The 13983-nt window shown below is 36.8% G+C and overlaps 1 protein-coding gene across 1 annotated transcript; it reads left to right on the top strand.

Annotated features, from left to right (window-relative positions):
• Positions 1-211: 211 nt before the first annotated feature.
• LOC149200172 (acyltransferase GLAUCE-like) lies at positions 212-3837 on the top strand. The gene is made up of 2 exons (XM_089399529.1): positions 212-727; positions 2833-3837. Exons 1-2 carry the CDS (start codon positions 266-268, stop codon positions 3736-3738), a joined length of 1368 nt encoding a protein of 455 aa, XP_089255655.1. The 5' UTR covers positions 212-265; the 3' UTR covers positions 3739-3837.
• The last annotated feature ends 10146 nt before the right edge of the window (positions 3838-13983 follow it).

The following is a 13983-nucleotide window of genomic DNA, read 5'->3' as shown; positions in this document are numbered from 1 at the left end:
TTTCGTGTTGGACTAAATCTCCCCCAAAACTTTCAATGATGGGCTCGACTGAACTGCTTCACCTTTGAAGTTTCCTTTTATTCTGTTGCAGCTCAACAATGTGAGACATGCAGAACGCCTGAACCTTATTTACCCATTCAGTTGCTCCCATCTTATCCATTTTAGTATAAAATAGCAAGCTTTCAATACCCTTTCCAAAGCATAGAAACAGAGCAATAAAATTAAATACATCTGCAGAGAGGAAATTCTGCTTCTGCTAATAGTCATGGAAATGAGTTCAGTATATAAGCCAGTTCTAATATCTGAATCAGATATTAAAGTAGGTGAGCTCATTAAGCTTGGTCCTTCAAAGCCCACCCCTACAGGAACACTCTTTCTCTCCAACATTGATCTTACTGTCATTTTTCCAGTGGAGACCATATATTTCTTTGAACCTCCTCCTGCATACAAACCCAGCACAGACGATGTAGTAGAGAAAATGAAGGGCTGGTTTTCTGATATTCTGGTACCTTATCATTTTCTGGGTGCGAGGCTACAGGTCAATCCAGGGAATGGTAGATTGGAGCTCAATTGCAACAGATCAGAAGCTTTATTTACAGCTGCATCGTCAGAGCTTACGCTCATGCAGCTTGGAGACTTGTCACGTCCAAACCCTTCTTTTAGAAATCTGATTGTGAAGACTGATGATATCAAGGAGCTAAGCGATACTCCTCTCATCACCATGCAGGTATCTATTCTAGGACAGATTCTCTTACCCTCTTTTAGATTAACCTCAAAGATGTGTGAATCTTAATCATAATCTTTAAATCATTTGATCTCCCTAGATAATCATAGACTCACTCACTCATGGTGGGTTAAATCAGATAATCATAGACTCACCCACTCGTAGTGGGTTTTTGGATTTATTAGAAAAAAAAAAAAAAAAAAAAAACATTTTATTTGCATTTACATCATACAATCTGATTTGTTAGGAAAAAACCCATTTTATTTGCATTTACATCATACAATCTGATTTGTTATAAAAAGAAAAGCATTTTATTTCCATTTACATCCTACAATCTATCATTGTGTAGGCTTAAACCTAAATCTTGAACACTAAAGCTTCAAGGTACTTAACTGGCATGCTCATACCTATGGGCTATTCACTTACTCATAATGGGGGGTTTTTGGATTCTTTAGAAAAAAAAAAACCATTTTATTTCCATTTACAACATACAATCCATTATTGTGGAGGTTTAAACCTAAATTCTGAGCACTAAAGTTTTAAGGTACTGAAGTGGCATGCTTATCCATATCTGCTATTAATATGTTATATAAAATACTAATCTAATTATAACATGCTTATACATATGGGTTATTAGTATGTTATATAAAATATTAATTTAACTTAATTAAATTGGAGAGGTTTTTAGTTTTATAAAAGAAATTATTTTTCTTATTTATATTAGTAAAATGTTATTTTATATTTGATTTTGAAAGTTTTTATGTAGCTTCTTTAGTGTTAATATAATGGTTATAGATTTATGTTTTTATAAAATGGATCTATTTATTAGTTTGATTAGAAGAAGAATTGGTATGGAAACTCAAATGTGTGGTTATCAAGGCTATGATGTATGTAACTAGGTTTTGGTTTAAGTGTGAAGGTGTTGGGATGAGGATTGGAGAGCTCCATCACTCCATCCTTCTTATTTATCAAAAGATTGTGAATTTTTTCAAAATGTTATCTCATTATTATTTGAAATATTAGAATCCACCCAAATTCCTATTTAGAAATATATTCAAATTTGTTTTATTATTTATAAGGTCTTCAATCGCTCTATTACATCATGTTGAAAGTTGACATGATTGTTCCTTTCCAAAATATGTTATACTTAATAAGTTTGACGAAGCTACATACTAATTTTTCAAAAACAACTCAACATAATTTGTAAAATCTTTAAAATTACATAAATATAAATAGTACATAATTGCACCATTTTGATCTTTTCTAAATAATATAAAATGTGCATGTCCACAATATCACTCTCACTTAGTGTAGCCATATTTTATAATCAAATTAAAACTAAAAGATTTAATAATTCACACCCACTGTTGTTAAAAAAAAGATTTTATATTTAAAATGAAAAATTAACAAAGGAAAAAGCACATATATTACATGTATAATATATTATTTAAATGACAAATAAAAATAAATATTAAAAGTGACTAGAAAGGAAGTTTCAGAATAAAATTTGTGAAAATAGTAAGCTCTCAACTATGGTGGAGTTTTTAATCTTTTGCTAAGTCACGGTAGTTGTAAAAGTTGTAGTGGTAGTTGCCGATGTTATAATGGTAGTTGGTAAAAGTTGTAGTTGTAGTTGCTGATGTATAATGGTAGTTGGTAGTAGCTAATGTCATAAATTATTAGTATCTAGATAATCTTTAATGTTATACTGGTAATTGGTAGATTTGATCTTAACTCCGCCCCATTAACAATAATATGAATAAATAGGTTTTTTTTTGGTCATTTCATTATGGTTGTTAAGCTTTTGAAGTTTAAAATATTTTAGAATTTAGTCGTTTTGAGTTAAAATATTTTGGAATCTAGTTGTTTTTAGTCTGATATTTTGGAAGTTTTTTCAGTAAATTTTTTCGCGAAATTTTCTAAAATTTTCAGTGAATTTACATAGAGTCAAAAAAAACCAATTTAAATGAGACCAATCAAAATTTCACCTCATTTTTTTCATTTTTTTCCCTTCCACCCAGAAAAATCCAGAAAAAACCGAATTAAAAACAACTCCTTTTGGAATTGAAATTGGAAAGTAGCTAACTGCAAAAGAATGGTACGCGCAGGTAACTCAGTTCAAGTGTGGAGGATTCTGCGTCGGTCTGGTAACTTATCACTGTCTAATGGACGGCGTATCTGCTATAGAATTTCTCCACAACCTTGCATCCATTGCGAGAGGGGAAGGCCTGGTCACCGAACCCAAATTTGACAGAACCTCCCTGAAAGCTCGGATTCCTCCCCATATCAATCACCAGCATCACGAATTCATCGAAATTCAAGAAAATCAGGCATCATCTAACCTGACAGCATTCACTGCATCAGATACAGAGATTCACTCTGTTAAAAATATCTCAGAAAATCAATCCCACAGACTATTTACCTTCTCTGTGGAGATGTTGCAACGCCTGAAACAAGAGGCAATGAAAGACAACATCATCAGCGGATGCTCTACCTTCGAAGTCATGGTGGCCCACTTGTGGCAGGCAAGAACCAAGGCGGTATTCCAGGACCCCACACAGAAATCCACTGTGTTATTTGCAGTGGACATACGCTCCAAGGTAAACCCACCTCTACCAAAAGGGTTTGTGGGTAACGGTGTGGTCACGGCCTATGCAACTGCATCGGTGCGGGAAGTGAAGGAGAATCCGCTCTCCTATTGCGTTGCAGAGATCCAGAAGGCCATAGCTTCCATGACAGATGACTATATTCGATCTTCCATAGACTGGTTGGAGGTCCACAGAGGCATCCCTGCTGCCATTAATGGCAACTTTTTCTTGTCTGCTTGGTGGAAGCTTCCATTCTATGATTTTGATTTGGGGTGGGGCAAGCCAGTCTATGCAGGTCCAATAGTAAGTGGCATGGCTGAATTTGTTCTTCTCATCGCCAATGGTTTTCAGGAAGGAATAAACGCGTGGATTATTCTGGAGCCTCATCAGATGGAAAAATTTGAAGTGCTTGTCAACGAGATTTAGTCACAACTGATCCCTGCAAGCGTGTCATTTATTCATAGACTGCATATTACATGTTACATTATCTGTTACATTATCTCAAATCTTTAGATTGTATTGTTGGATAGTCTGAAACGTAAATCGTTTGGATCTAACTAATTCCTCAATACATATATATTTATGTAAAAGTGATTATATTCCATTATTGTGATTTATTGATTCCAGTTATAAAATCACTCTAATCTTTATCCAGATCATAGTTGGTTTTTTTTCTTGATTAAGCAGATTTGAATCTTAAATTTCATACTTTACATTAACGTTAGCAAATTTGAATTCAAATTGGATTCCATATATATATATCAAAAAAAATTATTTATATTTTAAAAATTTATTAGATTTATTTGTAATCTAAATATGGATATTTGTTGCTTTGGATGACCGTGCTGACTGCAAAACCAGTTTTGATTTCCCAAAATTTTCATTGATGTCTCTAGCCTATATCATTTCTATATAGTAAAAATAATAGATTATTTACAGATAATTTGGGGGAATTAAAAGAATTGACATTTTTTCTATGGCCTGGTCTAATTTACAGACGAGACAGTCTTTTTTGCCTGGTAATACAATTTAAATTTTTTTTTTTAAATATGTTTTTTAATGCATAAACAAAATCAACACCATAAAAAACTTTTATAACATTCCAATTATGTAAATTAAACAATTTTATCTATAAATTATACTAAATATTTTCTCCACAAAATCAACCAAATTTAATAACTATGCTTTATATAATGATAATGGCCAATTAAACTGCACTCCCTGAAAACTCTTACGTTATCGTTCAAACATCTTCCCATTAGTATAATCTCTCACCGATTGAAATTAACTAAAAGAAAACCCTAAAGCTGCTTTCTCCAAACAGAAAGGTTTGAAAATTAATATGGAAGTTGGAAGTTGAAAGAAAATGAAGGTGAAGAAGTAATGCATGCCTTTACAAATTTCTTGCAAAACGGTTCCAGAAAATTCCCTTCAAATTCTGAATCTAATTTCCCCCTACTGATTGGAATTAAGTAAAAGAAAACCCTAAAGCTGGTTCCTCCCAACAGAAAAGTTTGAAAAGTAATATAGAACGCCTTGGGATGAAGAAAAAATATAGATGGCAGTTGAAAGAAAATGAAGGTGAAGAAGCAATGAATGCATTTACAAATTTTCTGCAAAACTGTTCCAGACAAATTTCCTTCAAACTTTCAATTTAATTTCCCCTGTCTCTGCAAAACTGTTCCAGACAAATTTCCTTCAGACTTTCAATTCAATTTCCCCCGTCAAGTTCAACGTGAAACATTGAACTCATTTACTCCCCTATCATGTTCTTATATTTTATTGCAGCATCAATTGAGCATCTTTTAGACTTTTTAGTTACAATGAACTCATTTACTCCACTATCATGTTATTATCATGTTATTATATTTCATTGCAGCATGGTTCAACGGCGGACGGCTGACTTGCTCCCTGTCCAGGTTCGATCTACAATTTGTGTAGCTGCTGTGCAGCAATATGTGTTTGATGGATGTGATTGATGTGACATAAATATATGTAAATATTTGTACAGATAGCCTAATATATTGATTCTGCAAGGGGACTGGCCCCCCCTTTATAATATTTCATTGCAGCATCAACTGCGCATCTTTTAGACTTTTAGTTAGAATATTTTATTGTAGTAATAATTGAGCATGGCATTTTAGCTAGAACTGTAAATTTGAACTTTGCAATTTTCACAATCTTAATTTTAATATTCTATTTTTTTTTAAATGATTATATTTTTTTTTTGTGATTTATTGATTCCAGTTATAAAATCCTTTAATTTATAGATGTTTTTTGTCCTCTGATTTAGCAGATTTGAATTTCAAATTTCATACTTTATATAAAGATGATAGCCAATTACACTGCATTAGAACATCTTCCTAGTAATATAATCTCACTTATAGAAATTAACTAAAAGAAAACCCAAAAGTTGCTTCTTCTAAATGGAAAGATTTGAAAAGTAATATGTAAGATTCCAAATGGCTAAATAATCAATAGATCTGGAATATTTTAATGTTCTATTGAAATATTGACAAGATGTTCTAATTGAAACACACTGACAAGTCAAACATAGAACAAGATCTAAAAGAAATGCAACCTTTATTTATATTATTAAGTGAAGAAAAAAGGAAACCAAAAGACTAAAGCACAATCATGGACCCAAGATGGATTCACCAGACAAATCACACCCACCAACTAGAACTGGCGATGCCAAATTCTCAAGAAAAACATAATAAGATATATAAACTTGGGATGATCCAAATCCCTAGCTCCTATCCCCTTTAATAGGCTTGAGGGACTCTCTGAAGAAATTTCAACCCCCACCCCCCACTCTGGTTATCAGTTTTCCTTATCACTCCATGCATTTAGTTTTAAATCCAAGCATGATAAAAAATTTGGAAATGACAATATTTTCTGAGAACACAAATTTAGAGATTTCACAAATGTTGAAATTGCAGAAATAAAACACAGCAAAATTATGACAGCCCCACACAGAAAATAACACAATGATTTTTAGTCAATGTGACCCTGGAAAGGCACTCCTACAACTCTTGGGGAAAATCAATTTGAGAGATCTTTTTTATTTCTGAAATGCTTTTATAGAGAAACTAAAATACACAGTAAAAATTTCAGCAACCACAAATTACAACTTATCTCGATTTTCGTTAACTCCACCTCGAAAATCGTGCCAACCAGCGAACAACCAAAACATAAATTTTTCCAACAATAAAACAACATTAAATGTTGTACAACTTGCCTCGAAAAATGTGCCCAAAACTACTTGTATGAATAGTACAAACCGTACGGATTTCAGTAGTACGGCTCCCTCTAAATTCATGCCGTTGTTGGTGCCCCTCTTCCTTGATTTTTGTGCTGTCGATATCTGTGCCTTTCTCCTGCTATACGGTTTTGCCTTGGGTTGTGTTCTCCTGCTATATGGTTTTGCCTTGGGATACATGCCAATAAATTTTGTTGCCCAAATTTGCTAAAATGTCTTCTTGCTGCTCTCCTTCACTTCCTCACTTCTCATAAATTTTCTCCTTACTCTCTCTTCTCTTTCTTTCAAATGCTCATGAAAGAATGAATGATATTTTCCTCTTATCTTCTCCTTTTACTCTCTAAATGATCTCTTGGGTTACCCTAAGATCTAGTGGCTGAGATTCATTTAGATCTAGGGATGAGAATAAATGTGCATTTAATTCTCACTTTCTATTTTTTACTCAACCACTTAAATAAAGACCCACTTCACTTTTTATTTATTTAGTCACTTTTTCATTTTCTAATTCTTCATTGACTTTAACTTTACCACTTATAAAGTCACTTTTAAATTAGAATGTAACTTTACCACTTATAAAGTCACTTTTAAATTAAATTGACTTTACCACTTATAAAGTCACTTTAAGAGAAAAGTACAAATAGATTTGGACACTTTTCCTTAGGATAAAGATCAAAGCCTTAGGGAAGCACTTGTCCTCTGGTACCCAAATTTTAACACTCCCTCTTACTGAGTAAAGTGTTCTTCATCACTCCCATATTGTCTCAGAAGTAGACATGTTTGTCCCGTGGTAAGGCTTTGGTGAAAATGTCCCTACCTGCTCATTTGTGGAAATGTACTCAAACTTAATAGCTCCCTTTTGGACATAGTCTCTAATGAAGTGATACTTGATCTCAATATGCTTTGACCTGTCATGAAAAACTGGATTCTCCATGAGTTTTATGGAACTCTGGTTATCACAGTAAATTACTGAAGGTCTCAATGCCTGACTAAATAGACCAAACAACATCTTGCAAAGCCATATGGCCTCACAACTAGTCAAACTAGCAGCCATATACTCTGCCTCAGCTAAGTTCAAGGCAACTGACTATTGTTTCCATCTAATCCACGACGCAACTGTCGAACCCAACCCAAAACAACACCCGAAAGTACTCTTCCTATCTAAATCACAACGTTCCCAATTTGAATTCGTGTACCCTGCCAGTCTCACTCCATCACCTTGTCTATAATCCCGATCAAAATCCACAGTCCCCTACAAGTAACAAAGAATGTGTTTTGCAGCCACCCAGTGCACTCTCTTGGGCTCACACATGAACTGACTCATAGTGTTAACTACAAAACATATATCTGGTCGAGTGTTGACCAAATACATCAAACAACCAATCAGCGATCTATATAGAGTAGGATCCACCAACTCAAAATCAGAAGCATGAAGCTTCTTCCAATTAATGATCATAGGTGTAGACATGGGTTTGTAGTCCTCCATGTGAAATTTGCTAAGAATATCCACAATGTACTTCCCTTGTCCCAGGAAGAAATGCCCCTCCTCCTACCACACCTCCAATCCCATAAAATAATGCATCAAGCTGATATCCTTCATCTCAAACTTTGAAGCAAGATCTCTCTTGCAACCCTCAATGAGTAACTCTGCACCAGTGATGATCAAGTCATCAACATACAACACCAGAATGAGAGGCTCCTCACCCACCACAATGAAGTACAGGTTCGGATCAGCGTCACTCTTTGTGAAACCCAACTACTGCAAGTATGTATCAATCCGCGAGTACCAAGTTCTGGGAGCTTGCTTCAGGCCATAAAGTGTCTTTTCAATCTGAATACATGGGACTCCTTCCCATGCACCTCAAAGCCCTGCGGCTGCTCAATATAAATCTCCTCCTGAATGAAGCCATTGGGAAATGCGATCTTCACATCCATCTGGTGGATCTTCTAACCCATCTCTGCTACAATAGATATACTGGAGTGAATAGATGTATACCAAGCTATGGGAGCGAAGGTCTCCTCATGGTCAACTCTCTCTACCTGTGAGAACCCTCTCACCACAAATCGAGCTTTGAAATTCTTGATGTTGTCATCTGCAACATGCTTTATCTTGTAGATCCATCTGGAAGTAACAACTCATTTACCTTCAAGCCTCGGCACTACCTCCCAAACATCATTCTTCATAATAGAAGAATACTCCTCCATCATGGCCTCTTTCCAGACCTGTTGTCTTCCTACCTCCTCATAACTAGAAAGCTCGGGTCAACAATGATTGTTACCAATGCCATGTAACTACAGAAATGCTTAGGTGGTTTACTTTCTCTAACCTACATCTTTGGCCCAACAATTGATGTGGCCTCGTGCAAGGTATCTTGAGGCCACTTGGGCTTCCTCTTTCCTGAGCATACTTCTCCCACTAGAGTGAAAAAATCCTTATCATCATCACAAGCCTGAACTCATGAAGGCCTACCAACTAACGTCATGCCTGAATATGTGCCTGTGGATGCTGAAGTACCGTGCAAACTGTCCATATGTGGACTACCCTATGAATTGCTCTGCGAAGTGCCTTGCATGTTTCCCCAAGAACCACCCACCTGACTCTAAAAGCCACTGCTCATTGATAGACCTGACACTATAATCCATGTACCTCTTGATCCCTGACCACTAGATCCCTGTGACTAACTCAACTGTTCTTGAGGTTCTGGTGACTCTAGATACTCTAACTCCCATGACCTCCTGAAAGCTCTCTCCTCCTCGAACTTCACATCCCACCTAACAACCACTTTCCTCTGCGCAAGAATATAAATCCGATAAGCTTTCGAGGTCTAGCTATAACCCACAAAGATGCCCTTGTCTATAGTGGGCTCTAGTTTGGTCATGTTCTCCTTGGGGACATAGGAATATGTAAGGCACCTAAAGATATGAAAGTGCCCAACATTAGGCTTCTTCCCAGAAAAAGCCTCCTCCGGAGTCACATTCCCCAAGGCACGATGTGGACTCCTGTTCTGCAAGTACACAGCAGTGTTGAAGGCCTCTGCCCACAAAAATAAAGGTAATCCCTGATCATGAAGCATGGCTTTAGTAGCCCTTGCAATGGATCTGTTCTTCCTCTCTGCAACCCCATTCTGCTGGGGGTTGTAAGGAACTGTGAACTCCCTTCTAATTCTTGCCTCAGCACAAAAATCAACAAAATCACCAAGGGTATACTCCCCTCCATTGTATGACTTAAGGACCTTGATCTTCCTACCTGTTTGGGTCTCCACAAGAGCTTTGAACTCTTGAAACTGCTTGAAGACCTCACTCTTGGTCTTCAAGAAATAAATCCAGGTCTTCCTGGAGTGGTCATCAATGAATAAAACATAGTACTCATAGCCACTCAAGGATACATGAGACATCCGACCACTCAAATCGGTATAAATCAAGTCAAGGATCTCGGTCACTCTATTGTCACTGCTGGGAAAAGGGGATTTGGCAAACTTCCCCACACCACATCCTCTGCATACATAAAGGTGATCAGAACTGAAATCTGGCACACCAGTGGTGATCTCCCGCAATGTACTCAAGGCCCCATGATACATGTGCCCCATCCTGCAGTGCCAAATCTCACATAACTCTGAACTGCTAGATCTGTTGTCGGTCCTATCTTGAGTGTTGCTACTCAATGCCATCAAGGGATGGAATGAGAACTTGTACACCTTGGTATGGAGCACACCAATCTATCTAGCTGAAGAAGCTGGAGGTCCCCTGGGATATATAAGAACCTTCCCTCTCTTGAACAACACATCATACCCTCTATCCTCAAGTGCTGAGACAGATATCAAGTTCTTTTTCATTCCAGGCACATATAGAAAATCTGACACTTTCAAGGGAGGTTTGGGTCCCCTATCAAATGTTAATATCCCCACATTAACTGCTCTAACAATGTTGTCATCACCAAGTACTACCTCCATATCTATATCACCCTCTAAAATCTCTGAGAAGTACTCTCTCACTCCTGTCATGTGGCAGGAAGTGCCACTGTCAACGTACCAAATGATAGAAGATGCTTTACTAGTAGCGGGGAATGCACACTCCCTCTGAACCTGTATGGTAGGTGACCCTGCACTAGTGGCCTCACAAGCTATGAACCCAAACTCTCGATCAAAGCTCTCTAAGAAGCTCTCTATCTCTGCAAAAGATGCCATGGGTTTGTCTTTCCCTTTCTTGTTCTTCTTCTTCGGACACACAACAACATAGTGTCCCAACTTTTGACAATTCCAACATTTGACTTTGGAATAGTCCTTCTCCTTGTTCTGCTATTTTCGTTTACCTTTGTCTTTGTCTCCACTGTTGGAAGCTTTCTTCTTTGATATGCCCTTCTTGCCTCTTGCTAACAATGCCACATTGTCATACTCCTCCCCCTGTTTGGTTGCCCCAAGATGGTTCTTTATGATTTCATTCTGAATGCAATCATCCCACAACCTCTCCCAATCGGGAAGGTTTTCTCATGCAACAATTCCATCCATAAAATTCTCTCAAGTCTTGGGAAGACCATTCAAAGCAACCCTCACCAACTCATTGGGTGTAATGATCTTACCTGGTTGCCAAATATTCTATCACCAAAATGATCTTTGTGAGGTATGTTGTAGCACTATCAGCCTTAGCCATTTTAATGGCCTTCAGTTTATCCTTTAACACCATTTTTTTTTTTTCATTTGAGCTCTGGTAAAGACTGGTCAAGGTTGTCCACATCTCATGCGCATAAGTCTTTTCTCTCACATGAGGAATGACATGATCTTTGATTCCTTCCAAAATCAATATTTTTGCCTTAGCATTCTTTTTGTTAAACTTTACCAACTGTACAGGGTCAGTAGGTACTATTACTTGGTTCTGTGTGGTATTTACTATAATACCCCAGACTTTTGCTTACTCAAAGATGCTTTCGATTCTCTCCTTCCATGCACTGTAGTTGTTCTACCCATCCAACATGTCTTCCACTTTCAAACCCAAAGACATGTTTCACTGTCCTAATAAACTGAAATTTTCAAATTTGTGGTAAAGGTTCATGTTTTCTGTGTAAAAATCAGCTTGCTGTAATTTTCACTTTGTTGTCCCAAACTACACGTTTCAACCAACCAAGCTCTGATACCATGAAGAAATTTCAACCCCCACTCCAGTTATCAGTTTTTTTTGTCACTCCATGCATTTAGTTGTAAATCCAAGGATGATAAAAATTCTAAAATCTGGAAATGACAATATTTTTTGAAAACACAAATTTATAGATTTCACAACTGCTGAAATTGTAGAAATAAAACACAGCAAAATTATGATTGCCACACATAGAAAATAACACAATGATTTTTTGTCAATGTGACCCTAGAAAAACCCCCTACAACTCTTGGGGAAAATAAGTTTGAGAGCTCTTCTTTATTTTTGAAAATGCTTTTACAGAGAAACTGAAATACACAGTAAAAATTTTAGCAACCAAAAATTACAACTGATCTTGATTTCCGTGCTTGAACTCCACCTCGAAAATCATGCCAATCGGCAAATAGCCAAAACAGAAATTTTCCCAGCGATACAACAACATTAAATGTTGTACGGCCTGCCTCAAAAAACATGCCCAGAACTTGTTGTATGGACTGTGTGGACTGTACAGACCGTACGAATTTCAACAATATGGTTGCCTTGAAATTCGTGCCTAAATCTGCTTCAAAATTCATGCCCTTGCTACTGCCCCTCTTTCTCAATTTTTGTGATGTCCCTCTTCCTTGATATATGTGCCTTTCCCTTGTTGTACGATTTTGCCTTGGGATGAATGCCAATAAATGTTGTTGTCCAGATTTGTTGAAATGTCTTCTTGCTACTCTCCTCCATTTCCTCACTACTCAGAAATTTTCTCCTTGCTCTCTCTTCTCTTTCTCTCAAATTCTCATGAAAGAATGAATGTTATTTTCCTCTTCTCTTCTCCTTTTACTCTCTAAATGACCTCTTGGGTTACCCTAAGATCTAATGAATGAGATTCATTTAGATCTAGGGATGAGAATAAATGTGCATTTAATTCTCACTTTCTATTTTTTAACTCACCCACTTAAATAAACACCCACTTAACCTTTTATTTTCATAGTCACTTTTTCACTTTCCAATTCTTCATTGACTTTAATAAAGTCACATTTAAATTAGAATGTAACTTTACCACCTATAAAGTCAATTTTAAATTAGAATGTAACTTTACAACTTATAAAGTCACTTTTAAATTAAATTGGCTTTACCACTTATAAAGTCACTTTAGGAGAAAAGTACAAATAAATTTGGACACTTTTCCCTAGGCCAAAGATAAAATCCTTAGGGAACCACTTGTCCTCCGGTACCCAAATTTTAACACTCTCTAGAAACCTTATTTTATTATTTTCCCTTGAAAAATGAAGCCAAATACTATGGGCAGATCCCATGGGCAAAGACCATGGTAAATACCATGGGTAGATTCCGTCCATTTTGACCATATCAAGAAAAGGGAAAATTACAAATCCTCCCATCCAAAGGTTGTTTTCCCTCAAGGAATCCACTTCTATCCACAACAAAAGAATTTAGATGCTGATACCTGGATCCCATACAAAGCAGTGTGTTATTTCATGCCTCCATGCTAAATGATCCTAAATGGATCCTTCGATACCTGGATCCAAAACAATCCTCCAACCAATCCTTCCCTTAATAGATTCACCTGGATCCCAATGCCACCTAAGTCCTGGACCTGTGGGTTATGATACCATCTCAACCCTCCATCACTTCCGATGCCTAAGGGCCCAAGCTACATATGCCCTTGGCTAAGGGTATCCTCCTATGAATCATCCCATTGATAGAGTTCCAACTCATAATCTCTTGCCAATCCATCCTTTGGGAAGGATCTAATGTAGGAATTATTGAACATGGAATGCATCTACTATGTTGATGTTGCATGATGATCCACTCGGTCACCCAACATATTCCCTTTGGAGAACTCTTCCCTACTCTCCCAATGTATAAAGGCGAGTTAGTAGTGTTGCAAGCCTTACCTATGTATTCCTGTAGAGGGTTTCTCTGGAACTCCCAATTGTATTCCTCGTGCTACCTTGTGAGGGACTTGAGTTGTTCCTCAACACTAGACAACTTGGTCATTGATTCGTTACATACCTCTATGGGTTCCTCAATTTTCCTATTCTCCTGTGAGACAGTGTCTCGAATTTTCCAGATTGTTTGCTTCAATATCATAAGATCTATTTTGAAATGCATGATATTTTCCCGAAAGTCCTCTACTGGCAATTTTGGTGCCTCCAACTTGAACCTTTAACCAACTCTTTGGAAATGGCTCATTATGCACACTATGTTTGTTATGATCCCCCTTATGTGCATCATGTTGGTTTACTACTACTAGTTCCTCACTCAAGTCTTCCTGG

Source organism: Pinus tabuliformis, chromosome 2_1 (assembly GCF_031772625.1).
Source record: "Pinus tabuliformis cultivar Carrire ecotype Pingquan chromosome 2_1, CPIR1, whole genome shotgun sequence".
Classification (NCBI taxonomy): Eukaryota; Viridiplantae; Streptophyta; class Pinopsida; order Pinales; family Pinaceae; genus Pinus; species Pinus tabuliformis.
Note: the sequence above shows the minus strand (reverse complement) of the source record. Positions and strands in the feature narration are given on the sequence as shown.